Genomic DNA, 26711 nt, shown 5'->3' on the forward strand with positions numbered 1-26711 from the left:
GCTACAGATTGCATCATTTACTCTATCATACCTGGAGGGAGATTGAGGAGACGTAGTATGGAGGAGATACTAGGCTTAGTTCAGTGAGGATTGTTGGTCGTTCAGGGAAGCATTGACCCTTCTCCTTAGATAGTGACTCATGGCTCTTGGTGTTTGTGGTTATATGGTGGCAGTCCTATCAAATATCTTCAGTGGGATCGAGGAGAGTGGGAGTAGATTGATGTCTTCGATCCTTTGAAAAGCCTTCCTTTTTTCAATTTCATTGTCTGGAATGCCAGGCTTCTCCTCACTTGACAGATGCATAGGATCCCTACTCTCAGGCCTCATTGGGAGAGCTATGATATTTCTCTAGTGATACAGTGTAGATATTGGCATAGACTTTGGCACTCATACAGAAGGAGCCAGATCTCTCATTTCTTTTGGTTATTCTTACATGGTGGTCTCCCCACCAATCAGTGGAGATCGGTTTTCGGTGTAGCACCTTCCTGTCCTAGGTGTGCGGCAGATTCTGAGACTGTACAACATTGTTTATGGGGATGCGGCACTGCACAACAGATTTGGGGTTTTGTAGCCTAACTTATGGGCAAATTTAGTGGCTGAGCCATGCATGTGACTTGGGGGGCAGTTGCTTGGCTCTCCGGTCTGCAGCTTTTTTATGAGGGCAGTGGTGCAGATTCTGCTATTTCCATTCGTAGAGGTATTGCCTAGTATGGTTTATTACAGGATGTTCCTCACTTTGATTATACACCCCCCAGACAGAGGATTAACACCAGTTGGGAGATTGTTGCCATATTACAGCATGGTAGATCTACAGAGCTACATGCACGGAGGCTATTGAGGGTGTCCAGATTTTTGGGTCTCAGTGCAGGGTGATATCATACATACTCTTATGGCTACTTGGACTCACATTCAGGGGTCCCCTCGTTCTGCGCAGGCGAAGCATGTGATATTTATGCGGGAGTGGGACCATGGAATCTTCTTTTCCTCTAGTACCGTAGGTCTTACATGGCATCATGATGCTCCTCAGTGGTTGAAATCACCTTACATATTGGGGTGATTCTATTCTTTTCCGGCTTATAGCTGTGATTTTTGTATGTTTTTTTCATACTTAATAGAAGTCTCTTTTTGAAAAAAAAAACATAACCTTTTTGGGGTTGATTTCACTGTGAAGACAGATCACCAGAGTTTGAGGTATTTTCTTACCCAAACTAAATTGTCAGAGAAGGATATGAGGATGGTCAATTTCCTCTCTATGTTTCATTTTCAGATCTTACACACCCCAGGAAAGAAGAATGTAGTGGCAGATGCATTGTCACGAAAGCCGTATGTAGCAGCTATCTCGGTTATCTCTCATGGGGACTTATCTGCCATGCGTGATTTGTATCATATGGATGCTTATTTTGCCACTATTTGGGCTGATTTGATGGCTGGTCATGCACATGTCTCATATGTGTTCAAAGAGGGTTATCTTATGAAAGATAATTGCCTATGTGTGGTATCTGACATGAGGCAAAAGGTTTTGGACGAGTGTCACAATCCTCCTTATGTTGGTCATAGAGGCATAATGCCTACTACGCACATGATTGAGTGGTATTTCTTTTGGCGAAGTATACCGAAGGACATAGAGGCACATGTACGTGCATGTATCACCTGCCAAAAGGTGAAATTTGATAGGCAAAAGGCACTAGGTTTGCTTCAGCCATATTCCCACGTAGCCATGGGAAAGTGTTACAATGGATGTCATTATGGACTTGCCATGGATCCAACAGGGTAATGATGCTATTTGGATAGGTTTAGTAAGCAAGCTCACTTCTTGCCAGTCAAAAAGACCATCAAAGCTGAGCATATGGTTAAAATATATCTTGCACAAGTGTTCAAGCATCATGGAATGGCGAAGTCCATTGTGGGGGATAGACATTGTAGGACTACAAGTCTCTTTTGGCAGGCCTTATTTGCTAACATGGGCACCAAATTGGACTTCTCATCAGCTTATCACTCTCAAACGATGGGCAAACTGAGGCTGCAAATTCAGTCGTATTGGATCTCTTGAAATGTTATGTGGCAGCTTATAAGTCTTCTTGGGAGAAGTACTTACCGCTTGTAGATTTTGCATACAACAACACGGTGCATGCATCTACGGGAAATTCCCCGTTTGAGATTCTTTATGGTAAGGTGGTTCTGCCACCTATCCTTCGCACAAAGGATGAGATATTTGTAGCTGATGAGTATGTAAGAGACTTGGAGATTGCTTTTGCTCAGGTGCGCATGTTTATGTGGCATGTGACAGGTGGTAAGTATTGGTCATAAACCTAGCCTTAGGAATTAGAACTAATTTATAAGTAAGTGTGTACATACTTCATTAAGTTTTGGTCAAGGTGGAAAGGTACGTAGTGTATGGCACGCTATCAGTACGTACGGAACGTACTTTTGTACGGAACAAATTTTAAGGTACGTAAACAGTACGTACCATTTGTAAGCAGTCCTAGAAACCTGAATATTTTGTAGACATAGCAACCAAAATACTTAAAATAAAGACTGAACCTCATTACTTAAAGTTTAAATCAATTATCAGTTACCAAGCCCATTACACAATACCTCATGTCAACAGTCATAGTGATATAAGCAAGAACCATGAAAGTCATAGATGATAAAAGAGAGTACAAATATCATGTCTACAGCACATGTCCTGGTCCACAAGTGCAAAAAGCAAAACAATGAAACACTACAGTTGTCTAGACTCTGGAGCATAGTCACAAGGGACGGGGGACGGTGACGGGGGACGGGGACGGGGACGGGACGGGGGACGGCCATACGTAGGGAACGGGGACGGGGGAGGGAACGGCACTCAAAAAATACTCTCTCTAAATTTCTGCCGCCGGGGGGATCCAAGGGGGGCCGAAGCTTGAAACGAACTCAAAATCGTCTCTCGTACTGTCTCTCTTAGTGCTGTCCCCGTCCGTCCCCGTCCCTGCGCCGTCCCGACGTTCCAAGCCTCCGTCCCCTCCGTCCCCTGTGACTATGCTCTAGAGTCTAGACGCAAGAGTCTCAAATCTCATCATTAGATGAAGATGATGAGTCTTCTGAAGAGAGCCACACGCCACACATTTTTTATTTTTTTTAAATGATTCCGTACGGATCCATACCGTACGGTACCGTACCGTACCGTACCGTACGGCTATACCGTACTGTACGGATCCGTACGTACGTACGGCAGCAACCTTGGTTTTGGTTGACCAAAACTCACTTCTAAATTGTAACCAGCCCGGTGTTCACACACACACTGATGTCCCGAGGTGGAAAAAACCCAATGTCCATCGCCTAGACCTTATCCCCTTTGTACAAATGGAGTAACCAACCATGTGTCCGTTCTAGCTTGCACCACAAAGCAGCTACCTGACACCTAGAGTGGACAACTCACCACCTCACTCTTCCCTCTCTCTCTAGAAGCAGGCGTCTCCTTCATGAGGCCTCTTTGGCTGTATTTTCTACACTTTCTCCTTCCCAACTTAATATGCAAGCTTGCTAGGGTGTTTTCCAACTTCCAAGAGTGTTTCCAGGTGCGATATAGTCTCCTACACACTCCCAATGACTGAAATTCAGCAAAACAGCTCTCATTTTTGCTGTAATTTTTGGACTTTTTGCTGAAAATTCTAATTTCAACCTTCCTTTCTCAAGTTGAACCATAGGGGAAGCTTTCCCAGGGTTCCCTTCATCCTCTTGAAGACTTTTGTCGCGAAGGATTATGACAAAACGAAGATTTCAACACTTCATGCACTTCCATCGCGAAGACTTCTGCTGTGATCGACTCTACTTGCAATTGGTAAGCTTTTATGCTTAAATATGGAAGCAAGTAGCAGGAGGGAGGAACTTGATTACAAGATCACATACCTTGTGTAGTGTTCTCTTGTCCTACGTGCTCTCTCGCAAATTGTTGCTACCATGTGTTGTAGGATCAATAGAGAGCAGATGGTAGGGAACATGGGCACTTGAGAGGGTAGTGTGAGTTGCAAGTCTACACCGACAACCACATTGTTTGCAATACTATATTCATATGCATTGGTATGGAAATCTGGTCAGAAATGCCCATGACACTATGTACTTGATTCTCCCAAGATCAATATACTTTATTTTAGGGAGGGACTGGCCGTTCCGGCTCATTGTGCATCTCTTGTCGATTCAGCAAATTACTTCTTGTATTGAGCATGTTGTCCATTAAATCTTGGTGTATGTAAGTGTATTGATTAGCATTGTTTTCAACCAAGTTACAGACGGTCTGTTTCCTAGCTGTTTCCGTTTCTTAGTTTCAAGTGGTTTCTGTTGCAAAGACTTCATCCGTTTCCATTGCATGCAAAGTGAAGCCCTAATGTAGACCTCTTTGCAAAAACGCCTCGGAATGAAGGACTAGCAATATGATGCTTTGATACCAATATTATAAGCTAAGTGGAGATGGAAGCTAATTAAAGGTTGATTAGGTTTCTAATCAATTATCACGTGAATTGTGACACGAAACACAAGGCTGAATCAATCTAATCTGCTTCACATTGCATGAATGAATATATACAATGGATACATTGCAGATCTATAAGAGATCCATTTACATCCTACTCTGTGTTAATGCTAGAGATGCATAAACAAAAGGATATTGATGCTCCAATGCTGTCCAAGGTTGGAATCGATTGTGCAATGGCTGCAAACTGGTGATCTAGACACTTTCATTGTTGCTCTTGACTTTGACTTAGCTCTAGCACTGAATGCTCTCATTTGACCCTCAACCGCGTATTTATATGCATCTATAGGGCTGGTCAACTGGTTGTTGGCTCCCAATTCTCTTCTTTGATGAAACAAAAATTAGAGATCCATCAAATGGTAAAAGACCAGTGGTTTTTTTTTTTAATAAAATGCACCAAAAGACCAAAGATCTCAATAAAATAAAATGCACCAGTGGTTTTTTTTTTAAATAAAATGCACCAAAAGACCAAAGATCTCAATTATGGGTTTTTTGCAATGTTTGAACCCCCTTTGTAAACCATTTGACATATCCTAGAATGGAGGTGGAGCTTAGCTTTCCTTAGGAATTGTTAAAGAAGATGACTATAGTAAGTATAGTGCAAAATAAGGATTCTAAAAATAGTAGGCATTTGTTTTTTCAAAAATTGGAGTGCACGGATATGCCCTTTCAGCTGGTTGATGAGAGGCTTGTATTGATTTTGAGGCTTTGTTAGCTTGCATGCTCGATGTGCCTCTTTACACTAAGGTTGATGGGTGTCCTTTTTTTGTGCAGGATCTCTCTCTTCTTCATGGGCTTGGTATCAAACTTGTCATCATACCTGGAACACACATACAGATTGATAGACTCCTACATGAAAAAGGTTGAAGAGCACTTTTTATGAACTTGAGATTTTATTCAAAACATCATATCTTTTGTAGGGTCTAAAAGAGAAAGAAAGATTGTATTAATGTCTATTGAAAGCCAAAGGGTATATGAGACCACGGTCGTATATATGATCCATGTATGAATTGAAGTGATAGAACATGGAAAAGAAAGAAGTCCTATCTTTGTAAAGAAATATTAGTAAAATGAAACAACTAGGTACTATCATGTGTCATCCTCTCTTACGACTGCAGACATAGACTCAATGTTTACCCCTTGTATCGGTGTCGCTCTATGGCATTGGATGATGTCCTGGATGTGAAACCACGGAGAGGAGAGGGTCACTAGAACTGGGCATTCTTTGTCCTTCTGACGGGCTCCATAGCATGGATATGACACCTCATGGCAGGGGACTTACGTCTACGGCTAGGGTCATGTGGACTGGCATCTCATGGTAAGGCACTTTATGTCTACACCAAGGGTCTGTAGATTGGATTTGCTAGGCTCGTCATGTGCACAGTGTGTATCTACCGTGTGCTACACGCACGCAAGACTGGTTTCGAGGCTTGGGGAAGCTTGGAGCTAGGCAGGCTGATTGACGAGCTGAGTTAGGGATATACTAACAGGCGGGCACCCAAGTATGGACGGGCGGGCACCCAAGTGTGGACGCCCGATGACCGGCCAAGAGCCTATAAAAGGGTGGCCAAGGTTAGTTATTGGGATAGAGAGTCTCGCGAGTTTGTGAGAGCTCTATGGTCTTGGAGCCTGGATCTAGTGCAGACGTGCACTTGCTTTACGCAGCCGAGGCTGGCAGCAATCTCGAGGCCCGCGAGAGCAGCTTCGTGGCGGTATGGGACGTCGCGAGGAGGAGATTGGTCGGTACGTCAACCTAGTTAGCTCAGCTCGTGGCTCGGTGGGGACAGCCAAGACTGGGCTTGCCTACGGCTGTCATGGTTGGGAGGTGAGTCAGGCCTGCACCCCCTTGTTGTTTGTTCGTTCGTTTGTTTGCAGGATTCGAGTCTAGTACCAGGAACGATCACGAGGAGATCCGGTGGGGATTTGACAGTGGTATCAGAGCATACCTCGTGAACGAGCAAGTCGGTAGGTGGAGAAGATGAGGTCGAAGAAAGGTATGTGTTAAAAAAGCTTGCTGTTTTTTCTGTGCATACTGCTGTTTTCAGATTCAGTATGTGTTTTTCTTCATCAAAGAAACCCATGTTGATGGGAGGTGGTAGTCTAAGAAGGGTTGTTTGCTTTGCAAAGAAGAGGCATGATTTGTTTGTGCAGTCGCATGAACGTAGAGAGAAAACAGAAACAAAAAAGCAGGTTTGCTTTTCGTTGAACGAGTGAGAGAGAGAGCACGCGTGTGAGAAGGTGGACATGCTGGCGGGTGTTGGAGTGGGCTACCGGCAGCTACAGGCGGGCAAGCGCCTAGGGCTATCTAGCCAGGCGGCCAGGTCTACCCAGGCGGCCAGCAGACTGGCGGGTGCCTAGGCTTACGTAGCCTACGCAGCCTAGTGCAGGCGCCCCAGCCAGGCCAGGCAGGCGCCCAGGCCACGTGGCCTTGTGGCCAGGCCTACACGGGGCTGTCGCAGGCGTAGGCTGGCGAGAATGCATCGGCTGAAGCGCAAGTGATGACAGCAGCCGACGAGACGGGCGAGGTGACGCCGGCAAGAAGACTGGCGCAGGCAGCTGGAGATTGACGTCAGCAATGCAGCAGCCGGCAGCTAATCCAGGAGGGATGAGGAAAAAAAAAAGAAGGAAAGCACTCGTTTTTTTTGGGCTTTCGTTTTTTTTAGTTTATTTTTTTAAAAAAAAAGTTAAAAAACCCCCCTCCAAGGTTTAAAGGTGTTTATTTTTTTTAAGAAAACAGAATGTATATATCCATATATATATATATATATATATATATATATATTCGATCTCCGAAATTATCCCCTAGATACTGTGGACCATTTCGTATTACACGACGGATTGGTTCGGTTGCATATGAATTGGATTTGCCTTCTCATGTGAAAGTTCATCCTGTATTTCATGTCAGTAGACTTAAGGAAGTACTGGGTGGAACAGATCAGTTAGTTACTTCTCAAGAAATTATAGATGTCGAGGACATGACATTTGTTCCGCACGAACCTGAAAAGATTCTTGGATTTCGTGAAAGAAGATTGCATAATACGCTTATCACGGGGAGTACAAGATCAAGTGGAAGGATCGTGTTGAGGAGGACACTACATGGGAGACATTGACTACTCTTAAGAGAGATTATCCTGGCTTTTTAGTGAGCTCAGGAGTGAGCTCTTAGAGGAAGGGGAGTATGTCATGTGCACAGTGTGTATCTACCGTGTGCTACACGCACGCAAGACTGGTTTCGAGGCTTGGGAAAGCTTGGAGCCAGGCAGGCTGATTGACGAGCTGAGTTAGGGATATACTAACGGGCGGGCACCCAAGTATGGACGGGCGGGCACCCAAGTGTGGACGCGCGATGACCGGCCAAGAGCCTATAAAAGGGTGGCCAAGGTTAGTTATTGGGATAGAGAGTCTCGCGAGTTTGTGAGAGCTCTATGGTCTTGGAGCCTGCATCTAGTGTAGACGTGCACCTGCTTTACGCAGTCGAGGCCGGCAGCAATCTCGAGGCCCGCGAGGGCAGCTTCGTGGCGGTATGGGACGTCGCGAGGAGGAGATTGGTCGGTATGTCAACCTAGTTAGCTCAGCTCGTGGCTCGGTGGTGGGGACAGCCAAGACTGTGGGCTTGCCCACGGCTGTCATGGTTAAGAGGTGAGTGAGGCCTGCACCCCCTTGTTGTTTGTTTGTTCGTTTGTTTGCAGGATTCGAGTCTAGTACCAGGAACGATCACGAGGAGATTCGGTGGGGATTTGACAGCTCTGGACTTTGGTTTGCACTCGGATTCAGAGTATAGCATTCTAGTTGGCTTGGTGTCGCCATTTAGACATTGTCTGTGCTTCTGATCTCTAGACAAGCTTTGGACCTATGGACAAGCTCCATAGTGGACACGACACATTATGGCATGGGACTTGTGTTTACGCCAAAATTCATGTGGACTGGGACCTCATAATAGGAGACTTATGTCTACATCGAGGGCTAGATATGTGAGGTTGGGGATTTAGGTCCACGTCCATATTTTGAGTATGGTATTTCAGTTGGCTTGGGGACGTAATGTCTATGCCGGGAATGACTGTCCGCTACAAGCTAAATGAAAGGGAGCTTTTCCAGCACATTCTTATGCATGGCATACTTGTATGCCTTGAAAAGTTTTCACGTGAACTTTTTTATTGCTTGCAAAATCTAGGGACGCCCTCTCGTGAACCGTGCCGTAAATCTGTGTTCTAACCTCGCTTGTGAGCTGTAGATAGGTGGTAGGTGCGACTCTACACTCTTTGTTTTTAAAGCTTACTAGAGTTATAGTTCACTTTGCTGTTTTGCAGGTCCACACTTCATTAGAGTATGGCCGAACAACTTATAAGTGACTTTGGGCATTTGCACTTCACCAAGCATTTCGTCCCAACGGAAAGCCAAGTCTACAGTATCACATGAGTGGCATCAATCCCCGACATAAACAACTGCCATGGACACCAGTCCAATGTACATACATGATAAGAAAGCACGGGTGGAGCAATTGGGTGGCCAAATGGTGACATCCTTCCTGGCTTCTAAACAGTTGTCCGCAATTGAAAAGCATCCAAATATGTCTGAAGCACATGCGGGCAATCTTTGAAGAACTGTTCATCTACCCATTTAGTATCAATGGGAAGATAGTTCCTAAACTTCACAAGGTAACGCCTCACAACTTTGCCTGCTGTAAGCTTGCGTTTCTTGTGATACACATCTGCTCTGGCTGCAAGATCTCCTCAAGCTCATCCACTTCTGGTGGATCCTCAATGACCATTTCATTGGGCTCCGGCCCTACATACTTGCGAAGGAGACTCACATGAAAAGCATTGTGTATGTGCTAATGGCTAGGTAATGCCAATCTGAAAGCCACTTCATTGATCTTCTCGATCACTCGAAAAGGCCCATAGTACTCGGTTGCAAGCCAAGGATATGCACCCTCTTTGCCAGGCCTCTTTGCAAGTCTTGCTTTCTCAAATTTCAGCAATACCCAATTATTCTCTTTAACATCCAATTGCCTTCTATGCTTGTCGGCAGTCTTTTTATGCTTGTCTTGTGACCTTGCAATGGCTGTCCGCACCTGAGCAAAAGCAATATCCAATTCTCTTACATACTCATCAGCTGCAAATGTCTCATCCTTTGTGCGAAGGATGGGTGGCAAAACCACCTTACCATAAACAATTTCAAACGGGGCCTTTCCCGTAGATGCATGCACCGTGTTGTTGTATGCAAATTCCACAAGCGGTAAGTACTTCTCCCAAGAAGACTTCTGATCTACCACATAATATTTCAAGAGATCCAACACCGCTGAATTTGTAGTCTCACTTTGTCCATCCGTTTTAGGGTGATAAGCTGATAAGAATTCCAATTTGGTGTCCATATTATCAAATAAGGCCCGCCAAAAGAGACTTGTAGTCGTGGGATCTCTATCCCCCACAATGGACTTCGGCATTCCATGATGTTTGAACACTTGTGCAAGATATATTTTAACCATATGCTCAGCTTTGATGGTCTTTTTGACCGGCAAGAAATGAGCTTGCTTGCTAAACCTGTCCACAATTGTCCAAATTGCATCATTACCCTGTTGGGTACGTGGCAAGTCCATAATGAAATCCATTGTAATACTTTCCCATGGCTGCGTGGGAATAGGCAATGGCTGAAGCAAACCTGGTGCCTTTTGCCTATCAAATTTGACTTTTTGACGGGTGATACATGCACGTACATGTGCTTCTATGTCCTTCCGCATACCTGGCCAAAAGAAATACCGCTCAATCATGTGCCTGGTAGGCATTATGCCTCTATGACCAGCATATGGAGGAGCATGGCACTCATCCAAAACCTTTTGTCTCATGTCAGGCACCACACATAGGCAATTATCTTTCATGAGATAACCCTCTTTGATCACATATGAGGTATGTGCATGACCAGCCATCATATCAGCCCAAATAGTGGCAAAATTAGCATCCGTATGATACAAATCACGCATGGTAGACAAGTCCCCATGAGAGGAATGCATCTCTCTCTACATTAGTCCATTTGAACATGGCCTTCTTCTTTGTCAAATCATGTAAAGGAGAAGCAATCCATGCAAAGTGCCGAATGAACCTGCGGTAGTAAGAGCATAATCCAAGAAAACTACGGATCTCATGCACTGAACTCAATTCGGGTCAATTCCGAATTGCATCAATCTTTGCAGGATCCATCCGCACCCCATCTTTGGACACAATATGCCCAAGATAATGTATCTCTGACAAGAACTCACTCTTCTTTGCATTTATGAAGAGTTTATGCTTATGGAGCTCTTCAAAAACAATAGCCAAATGAGCTTTATGCTCTTCTTCGGTCTTCGAGAAGAATAGGATGTCATCAAAGAAGACACCTGTAAATTTCCTGTACCCACGGAATATGCGATCCATCATTCTATTGAATGTAGCCGGGGCATTTGTAAGACCAAAAGGCATAACAAGATACTCATAAAGCCCAAATGCTGTCCTGAAAGCATTTTTGTGTACATCTTTAGACACTACACACACTTGATGATACCCACTCTTGAGATCAATCCGGCTAAAGCATGCCGATCCATCCAACTTGTCAAGGATGTCGTCTATGCGTGGAATTGGAAACCGATTCTTGATGGTAAGCTTATTCAAAGCTCTATAATCCACACACATATGAAAGGATCCATCCTTCTTTTGAACCAAGAGGACGGGTGAACAATATGGGGAAGAGGTTGGCTGAACCAAACCCTTCTCAAGAAGCTCATTCACTTGCTTCATGATCTCCTCTTTTTGGGATGCACTTACACGATAGGCTGGCCTATTAGGTGGTGAGCTACCCGGCACAAGATCAATGCGATGATCTTCCGGTCGTACAGGTGGTAACTCATTTGGTAACTCATCAGCAAAACAATCGTTGTGCTCTTGCAAAAATTTCAGCCTATCGTTACTAAGAGTGTTTACATGTATATTATTTTTCTCAACATGATCTCGTACAAAAATCAAGTATGCAAAAACACTCTTTTTCATTACTTTCTTAATGTGTACATGAGATACAAGGGGAATGGTATCACCCTCTTCACCAGCATCAATTACATGTTCTTTGCCTTTGTGCATGAAGGTGGTCCTGTTAGTCTTGTAAGCCTTGCACGGATCAATACGTGTATGCCAAGGCTTTCCAAGCAATACATCACAGCCATTCCAAGGCGCCACAAGAAAATCCTCATGATCCACATAGCCTTGAATGTGTATGCGCAACTTGCCAAAAATAGGCATGACCTGCACTTCTCTACCAACAAAGGCAGCCCCTGCTTCAATTTGAGGACCCATGTCCTCCACTTCAATACCCAAAGCAGCTGCCATCTGTGTGGATATGAAATTTTCAGATGCACAATCATCAAACATGAACAAAGCGGGCTGATCTTTGAGCTGTCCCCAAGCTTTACATACAACCCTATCTTTGTCATGTGAAGTGTTGCCCTGCACATCCGGAACCATACGCACATTAGGCTTTGATGCATTTGCATTATCACGCTTCTTCTTGTTTGGACATGCCTTTGCAATATGCTCGGTGCTACCACGAGTAAAGTATTTCCCCTCGCTCATATATTACTTTTTCTGTTCCGGAGTGAGACCATAGTCTCTCAGTTTGAAGGGACGCTTCTTGGTAGTGTTATTTTGAGCCTTTGTACCATTTTTATCTTGGTTTTGGTCCTTTTTAGGTGGCTGTCCATCATTTTGCAGGTTTTGGACAGCCCTCTCTTTGCCTTGAAATGAGGGTCTAGCCTTATTGGATCGACTCAATTTGAGTTCCAATTGCTTGGTGGTGGTGGCAGCTGCGATTAATTGGTGTAAGTTATGACCAAGATACATTTGTAGTCCCGCTTTGTACACAGGTTGCAATCCTGATTGAAACCTTCTCTTCCTTTCCGCCTCGGTGACATGCATAAATGGAGACACCTCCAAAAGCACTTTCCAAAACTTTTGTACATATGCATTTACCGATTCCCCCTCATTTTCCCACTTCATTGTTATCTCATTCAATGCATTGGGAGGCAAGAATTGAGCATAGAACCTCTCCTTGAACTCTTCCCATGATCTAACAGGATTCGGTGAGAGCTTCTCCGTGAGCCACCAATGGACAACAGTGCCTTTCATGAACATGCTTATATGCCGGATCATGGATTTCTGAGTGAAATCCTCATCACACTGAAAGCAATATCAAACTAGGCAATAAAAGCAAGTGTCTTTGATGCATCATATTCTCCATGATATGTGTCAAACTTCACAGATTTGTCTCCGGCTTTGAAGTCACGAAACTTTGATGCATGTGTGTGCATCTCAACATGTTTTCCCCCATGTTTGTCCATTGGGACAGCCCCTGTGAACTGGCATCATTTTTGGACCAAAAGGTGATGCATAAGGCATAGATACATGTGCCCTGTAAGCATGAGGCATGGTTGGTCCCTCAACATGCATTGATACATTTTCAGCCATAACTTCTCCCTCACGAGCACACTCGAAGACATGAGTGGTATGAGAGATACGCGGAATACCTGCACCAATAGAAAATTGCAGCCTATGATGCTGTCAAAGTTGACAATGCGGAAGCAGTATTGCGTTAGTGAGAAAACGCTAAGGGAGAGAGGATGAGAAAAAACGCTGCGGAGAAAGGGAGAGAGAGGGTACACAAACGCTAGAGAGAGAGAGAGAGAGAGAGAGAGAGAGAGAGAGAGAGAGTATTCGAACCAACACAACAGCAATGAATTAGATGAATTATTACAATGGAGCTAGGGTGCTTATATATCCACACATGGACTTGGCCGACCTCACTTGAGATGCATGCAAAAAATTTTAACACCCTCTCTGCAGCTCATAGTGGACATAAGTAGGAATACCAAGTCGATAAAGAAGCTACCATGGACACCCTAGCAGTGACCAACCACTAGGTACACCTCGGATTTGCAACCACTATCTTGTCACCACCAAAAATGCCATCCTGAGCACCAACTGCCTCAAAGAACATTGAACTGTAGACCACACTACGTCCAAGAATCCCCATTCATGAACTGTGAACACATCACGTCCATAAAACTCCACAAGATAATGAACTTTGGTACACACCCTGTCCATAATCCCGAAAACAACAATGAATGACTGCAGCACATCCATAGTGTTTTATACGCCATGTTGGTTCCTTGCCAGATGCCTAGTGCTTTGAATTCCGACACACGGATCCAAACACCCAGAGATTGAACTCCGACACATGGGTCCAAGTCGTCAAAACGGGAGCACAGACTGCCCCTCTCTGCCACTCACATGCCTTCTCTGGCTGAAGCACGTGATAGCATCCATCCACCAAGCTAGAATACTGGAGCATGTGCCAGTGTAGTCCTCGCCACACCGGCGGAAGCCGTATCATCCCTGGTAGTATCACTGTCACTGTCATCCTCTTCAGCTTTGCCTTTGCCTTTGTCATTCGTCGAGCCTTGAGCTTTAGCTTTGGATTTGCAATCCCGAGCCAAATGCCCTCGCTTTCCGCACTTATAACAATGGCTCCTAGACTTCTTATTGGATTCCAATGTAGCATGTGCCGATTCTACATCCTTCGGAACTCGAATCTTGCCTTGGGAAATGAGCACTGCTTCCACCTCAATGAGAAAAGAGCTGAGATCATCAAATTCTAGCTTTTCCTTCGTGACTTGTAAGCGTAATGCCCTCGAGACCATCTCGTACTCCTCAGGCAACTTCGTAAGAACCAAGGCAGCTAACTGGGTACTAGTTAACGCACTATTCATAGCCGATAACCGATCATGGATAACCTTTGCCTTCATTAGAAATGACTGCATAGAGGTCCGGGCTTCAAACTTGATGGAAAACAACTGGCCGAGAAGGGTTACTGCTCGCATTGTTGAGTTTCGATCAAACATTCCTGCAAGCTTTGACCACATTTCCTTGGCAGTCTTCAAAGTCTGTATGGCAGGGGAAATTCCCTTGGTGAGAGATTTTGCCATCGCCGACATCGCCTTCGCATTGTGAGCATCCCAATCCACAAGAGATTTGAGAAACTCCTCCTCCTAAAGACGTGTGAACCGATTGCTATCCCTTCGGGGACGTTCCTCCGAGCCATCAACAATGTCCCATAAGCCTTTTTTGCTAAACCATAGCCTCATGATCAAGTTCCAATGCGCATAATTGTCGCCATTCAGTTTGTCGTCCTTGCTCGAACACGGGAGATCCATCTCCTTCGTCAATCCGATCCACCTCTCCAAAAAAACGTAGCCCAAATCTCGTCCAACTTCATGCTGAAAATCAGCAGCACTCCTCCGGCTGAAAAACGCAGATTTGAAGGGGTTCTCCGCGATGAAAACGCTGCTAGATCCGATCAGCCCCCCTCTTATAGCAAAAACGCCGGTCCAAGGGTGCTTCTTGCGATGAAAACGCAGCAAATCAATCACTCTCCTGCCGGCTGAAAAACGCAGCCGAGATCTGCCTTCTCCTCGCGCTCGGGTCCCCTAGGCGTTGACGTGCCTTGGCTCTGATACCATGTCAAAGTTGACAGTGCGGAAGCAGTATTGCGTTAGTGAGAAAACGCTAAGGGAGGGAGGATGAGAGAAAACGCTGCGGAGAAAGGGAGAGAGAGGGTACACAAACGCTAGAGAGAGGTAGAGAGAGAGAGAGAGAGTATTCGAACCAACACAACAGCAATGAATTGGATGAATTATTACAATGGAGCTAGGGTGCTTATATATCCACAAACGGACTTGGCCGACCTCACTTGAGATGCATGCAAAAAATTTTAACAGATGCATGCATGCAAAAAATTTTAACAGATGCATGTGTTGTGCATGCACATTTTCAGCTGGCAATGGCATTTGACATACATTTTGACCACTGCCATAAACATTGTATCCTTCACGGGCTACATAAGGTATTCCTGCATGGCGTGAAGTCATTGATTGTTCCTCTCCCATAGCATGGAGATTCATCCTCTTAGACATAAGTTCTTGTTCGGGCACTTGTGGGGATTCCAAGACATGTGGGATGGTTGCCTTTTTTGCATAGGCATCCTCGGTACGAGCCAAGTATGCACGTGCTGCATCCCTCGGTTGCATGTGCAACTCTTGAGCAATCATTGCTATTGCATGATCCATATAAGATTCAGCTTTCTTGGCCTTCAAACGGTCATGTACCAATGGATCCTCGCGGCGGTAGAGATTCAATTCTTCTTGTTGTGCATGGAGAAGAGCCTGCATACGAGTAAGTTCAGCCCTCAAGACTATGGACTCTTCTTCCTGCATCTTCTCTTTGCCACGGGACGGCTGTCCCACATATTCATGTTTCCTATTGTGCACCACATGTGTTTGCTCATCCTGTAAAGCATTGGAGGCATGCATTGGAGGCATGCATTTCATTGTCCCTACCTCTTGTATTAGCATCTCCAGCATTCATTATATGGCTGTCCATAATGTTCTAAGTGTAGAGATAGCTAGTGTTCACGGTGATCGTCTCTCACGATAGAAGTGAAAGAGAACCGTATGCTCTGATACCAATGTAACTTGGTTGAACACAATGCTAATCAATACACTTAAATACACTAAGATTTGATGGACACTTGTTCAAATACAAGAAGTAAATTGCTGAATTGACAAGAGACACACAATGAGTCGGAACGGCCGACCCCTCCCTCAAATAAAGTATATTGATCTTGGGAGAATCAAGTACATAGTGTCATGGGCATTTCTGACCAGATTTCCATACCAATGCATATGAATACAGTATTGCAAACAAGTGGTTGTTGATGTAGACTTGCAACCCACACTACCCTCTCAAGTGCCCATGTTCCCTACCATTTGCTCTCTATTGTTCCACCAACACATGGTAGCAACAATCTGCAAGAGAGCACGTAGGACAAGAGAACACTACACAGGGTATGTGATCTTGTAATCCGGTTCCTCCCTCCTGCTACTTGCTCCCATATTTAAGCATAAAAGCTTACCAATAGCAAGTAGAGTCGATGACAACGGAAGTCTTCGCGATGGAAGTCCTTGGAGTGTTGAGATCTTTGATTTGTCGCCTTTCTTCGCGACAAAAGTCTTCAAGAGGATGAAGGGAACCTTGGGAAAGCTTCCCCTATGGTTCAACTTGAGAAAGGAAGGCTGAAATTAGGGTTTTCAGCAAAAGGCCAAAAATTACAGCAAAAATGAGAGCTGTTTTGCTGAATTTCAGTCATTGGGAGTGAGTAGGAGAGTGATTAGCACTTGGAAACACTCTTGGAAGCTTGGAACACACTCTAGCAAGTTGGATATTGCTATGGAGAGCTTGGAAATGGAGAGAAATGGTGGAAAAACAGAGTTTTCAGCCTCCAAAAATCTTCATGAAGAGAAAACACGAATTTTCTCTTAATAAGTAAGTGAATTGGGGTCCAATCAGGTGAAGGGACATGAGGAGATGCCCATTTATGAGTAAAAGGGGAGGATTAGGTCCTGGACATTGAGTATTGTCCGCCTCGGGACTTCAGTGAGTGTGAACTTGGAAGCGGTTATAATTTATAAGTGACTTTAGGACGCCCAAACTTTAATGAAGTGGGAACGCACTCACTTATAAATATTGGCTAAGTCCTAAGGGCTATTTGAGCCTAGATTGGGTAATACTTACCACTTGTTAACATGCCACACAACCATGTCAGCAGACAGTTTCACACGCACGGTTCACGGGCAGGCATCACCTTACTCGGAACTACACATTGGTCAAGCAAGCATGAAAACAGCATGCAATTTCAATTGCATGCAAGCACATAAAGATGCTATGCAATGCAGCATTGGTATGGACAATCTCCGTTCATGAGACTATACCAAAATAGACGTGCTATAAGCAAGTACACGAGGTACCGGACCCAATGGAACACCAATCCACCAAGCATTTCCGGGCATGTACACGGAGGCACAAGTCCCAACGGAAAGCCAAGTCTACAGTATCACATGAGTGGCATCAATCCCCGGCATAAACAACTGCCATGGACACCAGTCCAATGTACATACATGATAAGAAAGCACGGGTGGACCAATTGGGTGGCCAAATGGTGACAGAAAGAAAGAGGGGGGGGGGGGGGGGGGAGGCATGGGTTGAGGCGGAAGGGGAAGGCACACTTTGAAGGTGGGGGTGTAGGGGGAGGCACAGAGGGGAGAAACAAGAGTGGGGGGGGGGGGGGGGGGGCGAGGCGAGGCAAGGGGGGCTACGCACAGGCGAAGGAGGAGGAGGAGGGGAAGGCAGGAGCAGTCGCATGGGGGGGGCTTCAATTTTGCTCGATCCGTTACTTTTACATATAAGGTAGTTGAGGGTTACCTCTCGGGGATTCATACCTAAGTCCTTCGGCATAGAATCCATAGTGTGTGCCACCCTTAGACTCGGCCTTTGTGGCCTCCATAAGCTTGTGAACCTATGGATTGTTGGGGATGCAATCCACACTCTAGAGAACCAACTCACGTGGTGAGACTAGGTTTGAATCTTGGGAAGTTGAGGTTTCTACAAATTGGATAACCGGAGGTCACCTAACACCTTAAGGTTTTGGGGTCTGGATGGCTAGACCAATTTGTGGAACACCTCAGTTAAGCACGCTTGCGAAGGAACACAACTGGGATGGGTGACCTCCCGGGAAGTGGGAGGATCCATGTTTTCAACATGGTATTAGAGCCGAGGTTGTGATGCTAGAAGCTAAGGGTTGAGGTTGTGATATTGGAAGCTAAGACCTCAACCAAAGTGTGGCTTGAGGGGGGGTGTTGGGGATGCAATCCACACTTCTAGAGAGAACCAGCTCACGTGGTGAGATTGGGTTTGAATCTTGGCAAGTTGATGTTTCTACAAATTGGATAACCGGAGATCACCAAACACCTTAAGGTTTTGGGGTCTAGATGACTAGACCAAGTTGTGGAACACCTCAGTTAAGCACGCTTGCGTAAGAACAAAACTGGGATGGGTGACCTCCCGTGAAGTGGGAGGATCCATGTTTTCAACATGGATTATCATAGAGCATCTTGAGTTGTTCTTCCCTAGCATACAACTGCCTTTTGACATGCTCAATCTTTGCTTTCAATACATTTGGGTCTATATAACCTGCATGCATATGCTTATTGCACAAAGCTTCAGAAGCATGAGGACCACTTGCTTGGCCATGAGAACTATCCCCTTGACCACTTTGTGCATGGCTATCCATAGTGTTTGACGGCTGTCCACACGGAGCCCAATGCCCAAATGACCATTTTCCCACTAAAAAGAGGGAAACAACTGTGCTCTACCACTGTAACTACATCAGCTAGGTGTGAACGTCCTTGGGCACCATCTCGTGAACAATACACACGTCACACTTAATATGTAAAAGCCACATTGCACATAACAACTGAATGATAACATCATTGCACAAGATAATCTGCAAAAGAGACAAGCACTACATAGCACACCACCACTGGGGCCGTGAATGGGCGGAAAGCTTCAGAAGCATGAGGACCACTTGCTTGCCCAATGCCCAAATTACCCATTTCCCACTAAAAAGAGGAAAACAACTGTGCTCTACCACTGTAACTACACCAGCTAGGTGTGAACGTCCTTGGGCACCATCTCGTGAACAATACACACATCACACTTAATATGTAAAAGCCACATTGCACATAATAACTGAATGATAGATCATTGCACAAGATAATCTGCAAAAGAGACACCAAGCACTGCACAGTACACCACCACTGGCCGACCCCCCTCCCCCTCAATATACTGAAGTGTACTATTGGAGCATTTAAATCTGTACAAAGTTCCAAGGGCTTGCCAGCCAGGTAATCCAATGCAAGTATGAAGACAAGTTACCCAAACAGAAGTGTGTTGAAGTAGTTTGTGGATGTTGGACTCGTCGAATGAGTCTAAATAGGCTAGCCACCAGTCTTATACACGTGGAGGAAAGTGAACATGAAACTGTCGTTCTTCCGAGACTACGCACAAACTGGTGCTCTTGTACTAGAGCCTGGCTCACACCCTTTGAAAGACCCTGGCTCAAGCCTCCCTAGTACGAGCACACAAACGGGTACAGGTATTGGTATGCGGTGTCAATAGCAGGTACTCAAACAGGTACACTTGGTGCCAGTTCACAGCATGTACATCTAGTACTGTATATGTAGGATGATATTCAGTAGTTACTTGCAGGTACAGTAGGGTTTTCAGCATGTACTTGCCGGTACAGTAGGGTTTTCAGCATGTACTTGCAGATACAATTAGGGTTTCAGCTTGTACTTGCAAGTACAGTTAGGGTTTCAGCATGTACTTGCAGGTACTGAAGACGTCTACAGTAGGTGCACAGTCAGGTACGGCATGTACAGTAGGTACAATATAGGTGCAACATGTACACAGTCAGGTACAAGAAGTACATGGGGTAGCACTGTACTGCAGCAGAGAGAAACGCACTGGAGTTAGTCGACTTGCAGATAGAGAGGTTGGGAGAGATGCGCCGACTGCCAATTGTGAGATAGGAGAGGAGAGAGCAATCGTGGGAGAGGTTGGAGGAAGAGATGGGAAGGAGTCCATTCACCTTGTGCCATGTGGCATATCACTTTGCACTAGTGCACTCCATTTGCGCAGCTCTGTTCTCTAGAAGCTAAGGTTGCTCATGTTTTTGTAATATCATATTACAATCGCTTCATGGAGGAATTGCATTTTGTTTTGGGGAATCTGCTGCATGTTCGCTTGTTTGTGTGAGGGTGTAGGCTCTTGTTTGACATCTTAGGAGTTTCAGTTGGATTAGAAGAGTAATGCCGTAAAATTACTTTACCTTTGGGAACTTGATGTTTTGCAGGTCACAAGCCTAAATATGTGGGATCGTACAGAATTACAGATGATGCGGCCTTGGAGGCCTCTATGGAGGTAGCTGGAAAATTTCGACTAGCTATAGAAGCAAAACTCTCTTCTCAACCTTCTATCCCAGTGTTACGTCGGCATGGTGACAATGATAGGTGGCATGTTGGGGTTGGTGTTGCGAGTGGCAACTTTGTTGCTGCAAAGGTCCACAGCTTACCTTAGCTTTGCCTTCTCTTTTTCTATACTAGTCAGGGATGCCCCCATTGTTTTTAAATAGAAGTAGTTTTTCTTCGGTCGTGGAGCAAAATTACAAAACCACACACTGTGTAACTGAGTGTTAAAATTATAAGTAGCATAACAATTGTTCCAGTGACTCCAAAATAACGAGTCTTAAGGTGTAGGTAGCCGTAACACATATGAGGATGTTTAATGAATAAGAGAGGTGCACATTACAACTTCATTCAACTTCCTTATGTGAGAGCTTTTGTCCTAGGTAACCTTAGGCTAAAAGGCTGCCCTTATTTTTATAGCCACTTGTGCCTTCTTTCCGTTCATTTTGCATACACTTTTTTTTCTTTCACAAGAAAAGATCCATGTAGTCGTAGAAATCAGAATGTCTGCTTGCAAGTGGGCTCCAAATCTCTATTAAGGTAAAACGTAGGAAGTAGTAAAAAGAAAGAGGGAGGCAGGGAGGGGGGGTCCACACTAGGGACTTGTAATGCCAAGTGATGGCGCCTTCCCTTTGCGGTGGTGAATGAGGTCTGTTGAGATAGAGCACAGGGTCTCTGTTGGCGAGGTGAGTGCACTCTCCATTGTAGAATGAACTTCATGTTTTGACATTCATTTTGGCCAGACTGATGGGAGAGGTCTACATTGGATTTAGCAAGGCTGAGATTCTCTATAGTCACTGAGAGGTTTAAATTGCAAGCAACTTCAATGGTTTAACTTTGGGGTTGAGCTTGTCCTTTGATGGTTTGTTTTGAAATAATGGCCACTTGTGCTTATGATGTATGATACAAGTTGCACTCATTTATGGGTTTGCCCATGAAAACTTTAAGATGATATGCTGAATTGAAGCTTTATGAGGCTTTGATTTCCTTCCTGAAACATTTTTCATCCTAGAGTGCGAAATGCAGTGCTGACTATGTCTTCTCCATTGAATTTATCAGGCTTGTTTAACATATTTCTTTGTAGAGTTGCAGTTATATCTTTCAACAATGTTGAATCGGAAATAAGATGGATTTTTATTGGTCCATTCAACAGCGAAGAGGTGTCGTTGACGGGGTTGACTATGGAGCAACTGGAGAAGTGAAGAGGCTGGACATTGCTCGTATAAAGAAGAGGCTAGAGGACAACTGTATCGTTATTTTGTCCAACCTTGGCTATTCAAGTTCTGGAGAGGTTCTCAATTGCAAGTATGTGCTCTATACACCGCTGGAATTTTTACAAATTAGAAAGAAAAAAGTGTTTAGGTGCAGGCTCATACAAGAGATGGCTATTCTGTGTGCATTGTGTTTGATTCCATTGCTATCCCTTCTCTCTATACTCTCAAAACCCAGCACGTAGGCACAAGGGCTTTGGTGTCATGCCTAACCTTGCTTTAGCTAGATTTGCACGCAAGTGGTTCTGTAGTGCAGGTGGTGACGTCAACCGGTGGGATATGTGGACACTATACGGCTGAGAACCATTGCAAGTTTAGCTTGAAAGCTTAGGACTAGCCTAAGGAATTGACAACCTTTTTTTTTCTAGAACTTGTGTGTGTTGATTGCTTGAATACAGTAGAGCCCCTAGCTTCCATGAGTGCACAAGGTCAGGTTTGGGGAAGTCTTTATTTGCGTTCTCTCGTTGATCACTGGCTATTTGTCATGGATGCAATGGCACGTATGGAAGCGCTTGTCTGTGCACAGGATCGGTCCTCTGCTCAAATGAAAGAGTGTTTTGCCTAAATGAATGTGCTTTTTGCTGCTTGCAGCAATGGTTGGGCAAGGATTGTGCGAACCAAGCCTCATAGAGGCTGCAGCGGGGTAAGGCAGGCACATCCAGAGGATTCTTCACAGCCCTCGAAGGGTTGGTCAAAGCAAGATGTGGTTTCTTCACATATGGTATCACACGAGGACAAGTCAAGTGGAGGTGGTGCCAAAAAATGAGGTTTCATTGGAGACTTGATGGTAGCTAGTAGCTGGTCAAACAAAAGGACGGAATGTTTTCTTTGGTGTATCATAGGGTGTATTATTTGGAGTATGTTCCACATGGAGGTGTCCACAGCAGGGAGGACCAAGCATTGGCACCCAACAGGCAAGGGGATGTTGGTCTAAGCATACTAGTGCCCGGAGGTACAGGTGATTACATTGTTCATGTGTCAACTTTGCGAAGCCGTGGGTTTCTGTTTGATCCATTCCTCGGCAGGCATATGTCGGGCCATATGCGGAGTTTCATAGGTGGCTAGATTTTAGATTGGGAGTGTTCTCTACAGAGGCAGTTTTGCTAGATCTTGTAGAGGAGGATGCTTTACACTAGTAACACTTTTTTCTGAGGACTTGGATCAGGTGGTGATTGACATTGAGATTTGTTGAGAAGTTGCTTTGTAGGTTTTGGTGCTAATAAGCGTGACCGGAATGTTAGCTTTTGGAGCAGCTGCATGATGGTGATTTCTCAAATATCAGGACAATCGGTTGCGTTTCTTGGGCAGACACTTTACATGGTTATCTCATAGCCGAGACAACTGTTGGAAGTCGGAGTCTTTTGGTGTGAACCACCTCTTAGTAAGGGTCAGAAGATCAGGCCTTAGTGCGTTGTACATAAAGAGAATTATCATTCGTAATACAATCATTGTGTTCATGTGCAATCTGTCTCACTTGAGTTCTATTGCATCTCTCTCTCTCTTTAATGTCTATGCACCTACTCACCATGGTTTGAGCTTCCATCTCCACTCTCCTCACTCTGTGGTTCTGAATGATTTGGACTGGCTACCTGCCATTGATGCAGAGCAGCATGGGAGTCCCAGTGATATTGTCTCTTGGATTGCCCAACTGTTTAGGAGTCCCTGCGATATTGTCTCTAGGATTCCCCAGCAGTGTAGCAGTTCTTGGAGAGGAGTTTGCACCTTTTCACTGAGGACCACTAAAGTGAGCACTCCATCACGTGAGGCATGGTTGCTCTGGTGTTGGAGAGTGGTCCAAAATCCCGCCACATAGAAGATGGTAAGCACTCACTCTGACTTATCAGTGGATGACGTCATGGTGTCCAGCCAGGTGCTTGAGGTACAGTGGGACGCTTCTTTTGCATGTGACATCCATTGGGAGATGATCAGGAGCCTCACATCTTGGCAATTCTGGTGGGCTTGCTGCGGCGAGACCATAGATTCGTCTACCACCCGGGAGTTTTCTCCTCTGTTTTGAAACTTCACAAGTAGAGCTTTTGATAAACCAAGCACCAAATGCCTCTGTTTTTGTAGATGATAGCAATGAGCATGCAGCAAAACTCTTGTTTGCCTTAGTAAGTACAATTAAGGATGGTGCTAAAGAAAGGATGACAAAAGACACAATATACTTGAAATTTCAATGTCATATATACACTATTGCTAACCTGATTTTTACTTGATTTCCAGCACGTATGAGGTGGCAACTGCATGTGCAAGAGAACTTCAGGCAGACAAGCTTATAAGTTTTCTCGATGGTCCATTGCTGGATGAGAATGGGCGACTTATTAGATTCATGACACTTCAAGGTGCAGATGAGCTTATCAGGAAGTGGGCAGAACAAAGTGAAACAGCTGCAAATTATGTGAAGGCAGTTGCTGGTATCAACTATGTGAAGAGTCTGGGTTTAAAAAAATTAAGAAATTCAAAGGAAATCAGTCCTGTCAATGGTAGAGTGAACAGTTCCATCAAAGACAATGGAAGCATGACGATTAATGGAAATGGGGACGTTTCACAGAGAGGGCAGGGACTGGCTATTGGTGGGGAGGAAAGGCTTTCAAGAGAGTACGGCTATCTATCCGAGCTGACAGCTGCAGTCTTTGTTTGCAGGGTAATGGAAGCCCTTTGCCTTCTGTACCTTGTAACTAATCTTTGAGCTCTCTAACATGGTTCATCAAAATTATTCCAGATGGACATCCTTATCATATTATAGTGTTTCTTTTAGGGTGGTGTGCGGCGAGTGCATCTGTTGGATGCCACGATTGAGGGTGTATTACTCCTGGAACTGTATACGAGAGATGGCATTGGCACAATGGTTTCCAGGCAAGCTCATGAGGCTATACTACAAAGAAATTTGCGTTCTCAAACTTTCTGAAAGTGGTTTCAGTGGTGGTGTATTATACCTTGCTTACAGCACATGGATTTTTTCTTCCTGAACAGTGATCGATATGAAGGCACAAGAGCAGCTGAAGTGAGTGACGTGCCTAGGATTGAAGAACTACTTCGTCCTCTGGAGGAAAGTGGGGTTCTTATAAAGAGGACTCGTGAACAGGTAAAAAACTCCCATCTGATGTCTTATAGCTTTGAAGAGCCATTAAGGCTCTCTTAAAGATTTTAGAGTACTGGTTTTGCAACACCTTAAAGAGGTCGGAAAGTGGGGTTCTTATAAAGAGGACTCGTGAACAGGTAAGAGACTCCCATCTGATGTCTTATAGCTTGGAGGAGCCAGTAAGGCTGTGACAGCTCCAGTCTAAGCTTTCATGCAATTTTTTTGTTGTGTATGTGCAGCTATTGAAAGAAGTTGGGTTCTTTATAGTGGTGGAAAGGGATGCCTCTATAATTGCATGTGCAGCTCTTTTTCCCTTCAATGAGGAAAAATGTGCAGAAGTTGCTGCTCTTGCCGTTTCCTCTGAATGCCGTGGCCACGGTCAGGGGGATAAGCTGCTTGGTAAATGTGGCTTCTGTTGTTGATCCTAGCCATAGATAAGCGTTGGTTTGAGAAGAGAGTTTTATTGTTATCTTTTTGGGTAGATTACATGGAAAACAAGGCAGTAAAAATGGGGCTGGAGAAACTGTTCCTACTGACCACTAGAACTGCTGACTGGTATTATTATCCTTCTCTGATTGATGTCGAAACCATAGACAAAGGGGGTGCCATGTTTTCTTACTCGAGATTTTCTTTTTCTGCCAGGTTTGTAAGGCGAGGGTTTTCCCAATGCACCTTCGACTGCATTCCAGAGCAAAGGCGGGCCAGAATAGATCTTGCACGTGGATCAAAATACTATATCAAAGAGCTGGTGTCCAATGATCAGGACTGAAGGCTCGACCTAAACTTTAAGTTTAAGGCTTAGATAGACCTCATCCTTCAATTTTGTAAAAAACTTGCTAAAGGTGGTGTCCCCTGAGACCCATCTTTAAAATTGGGTTCCTTTGGACCTTAGATTTGTGTCTTTTGTGCTTTCTATCCAAAGAGGCCATAATTACAGCAGAGATGAATGCAATGCAAGCAGCAGTAATGTGTGCTTGCATTATTGCACCAGAAATGATGAAGAATCGATTTTAATGAATATTCTGGCTGAAGGCTTAAAGAGCCAGTAGGCTGCACGCCATTATATTCAAGCTTTGGCAGATGGGCCTGTTACCAAAGCACTGATGAGGCTCTGTCACCAAAGCTCCTAGGTTTAAAGGTGGGATTATGGAACCCTTGGGGTTTTACTTTTGGTGTTGTAATTGGTGTATGCATATCCATGGCAACATGCAAGAACTACAGTGCAATGATTTTCACCTTCCCAAGCTTGTTTACAGTTAACTTTCCAATTTGGGCAATTTTTACTGCTCTCTCATTCAAGGTACATTCTTGAATGACAGGTATTTTTTGCAAGCCTTGTTAGCTTGTGCTTTTTTACACTCTTCTATTCAGGTGGAAATAAAAAAACTCAGCTCTCTGCTGAATTTTTGGACATCAAAAGCTGGTCCGATTAATTTGAGAGAGAAACAGATATGACAGTATGCTGGGATGGAGGGCTCACGGAGAACACATTACTTACAGATGCAGATATATTAGTGGACCTAGAACACACATGGATAAATGAATGAATTGTGTGAGAGCTTCACTTTGTAAGGTGAGACTTAGCTTAACTAAAAGAGTACACGAAAGACCATGGAGTTCCTTTGATTACATTTGTTGTATTACATGCAAAGAGAACTACACTTTTTCGAACTTTGCAAACCATCTGTAATATTGAAAGCTCTCTTTCAATGCTGTCTTTGGTTATTGTACTCATTACCTTTGACTTGTTTGTCTATGAACATTGTGAAACACAGCTACTCCGCAAGGCATTCAAGACTTTGTAATATAGTCTAAACTAGTAAAAAACATGTGCTATGCATACGCATGATCGTATATGCATGGTCGAATGCACACATACATGATCATATGTGCATTGTTCATGCACATGCTTGA

General features: G+C 44.5%; 1 protein-coding gene across 8 annotated transcripts in view; it reads left to right on the plus strand.

The window, feature by feature from the left end:
* The window catches only part of LOC147634775 (putative amino-acid acetyltransferase NAGS1, chloroplastic), a 70599-nt gene extending 44088 nt beyond the window's left edge, over nt 1-26511 (plus strand). For 3 of the 8 annotated variants that reach the window (XR_015266796.1, XR_015266799.1, XR_015266797.1), the window contains exons 2-11: nt 5282-5369; nt 20330-20535; nt 21595-21746; nt 23939-24359; nt 24474-24571; nt 24689-24800; nt 25037-25196; nt 25280-25352; nt 25440-25935; nt 26117-26511. Coding sequence is in view for 4 of the 8 variants with exons in the window: in XM_086803961.1 (XP_086660087.1) it covers nt 5282-5369; nt 20330-20535; nt 21595-21746; nt 23939-24359; nt 24474-24571; nt 24689-24800; nt 25037-25196; nt 25280-25352; nt 25440-25566 (1437 nt within the window). In the remaining 4 variants the exon portion in view is untranslated. Of the gene's footprint in view, nt 1-5281; nt 5370-20329; nt 20536-21594; nt 21747-23938; nt 24360-24473; nt 24572-24688; nt 24801-25036; nt 25197-25279; nt 25353-25439 lie in introns of all 8 variants that reach the window. The other 5 variants (XM_086803961.1, XM_086803963.1, XM_086803962.1 and 2 more) reach the window with 3 other exon arrangements.
* Nucleotides 26512-26711: the final 200 nt, after the last annotated feature.

This window comes from Cibotium barometz, chromosome 10, assembly GCF_041138505.1.
Source record: "Cibotium barometz isolate CiBa-2024 chromosome 10, ASM4113850v1, whole genome shotgun sequence".
In the NCBI taxonomy this organism is placed as follows: domain Eukaryota; kingdom Viridiplantae; phylum Streptophyta; class Polypodiopsida; order Cyatheales; family Cibotiaceae; genus Cibotium; species Cibotium barometz.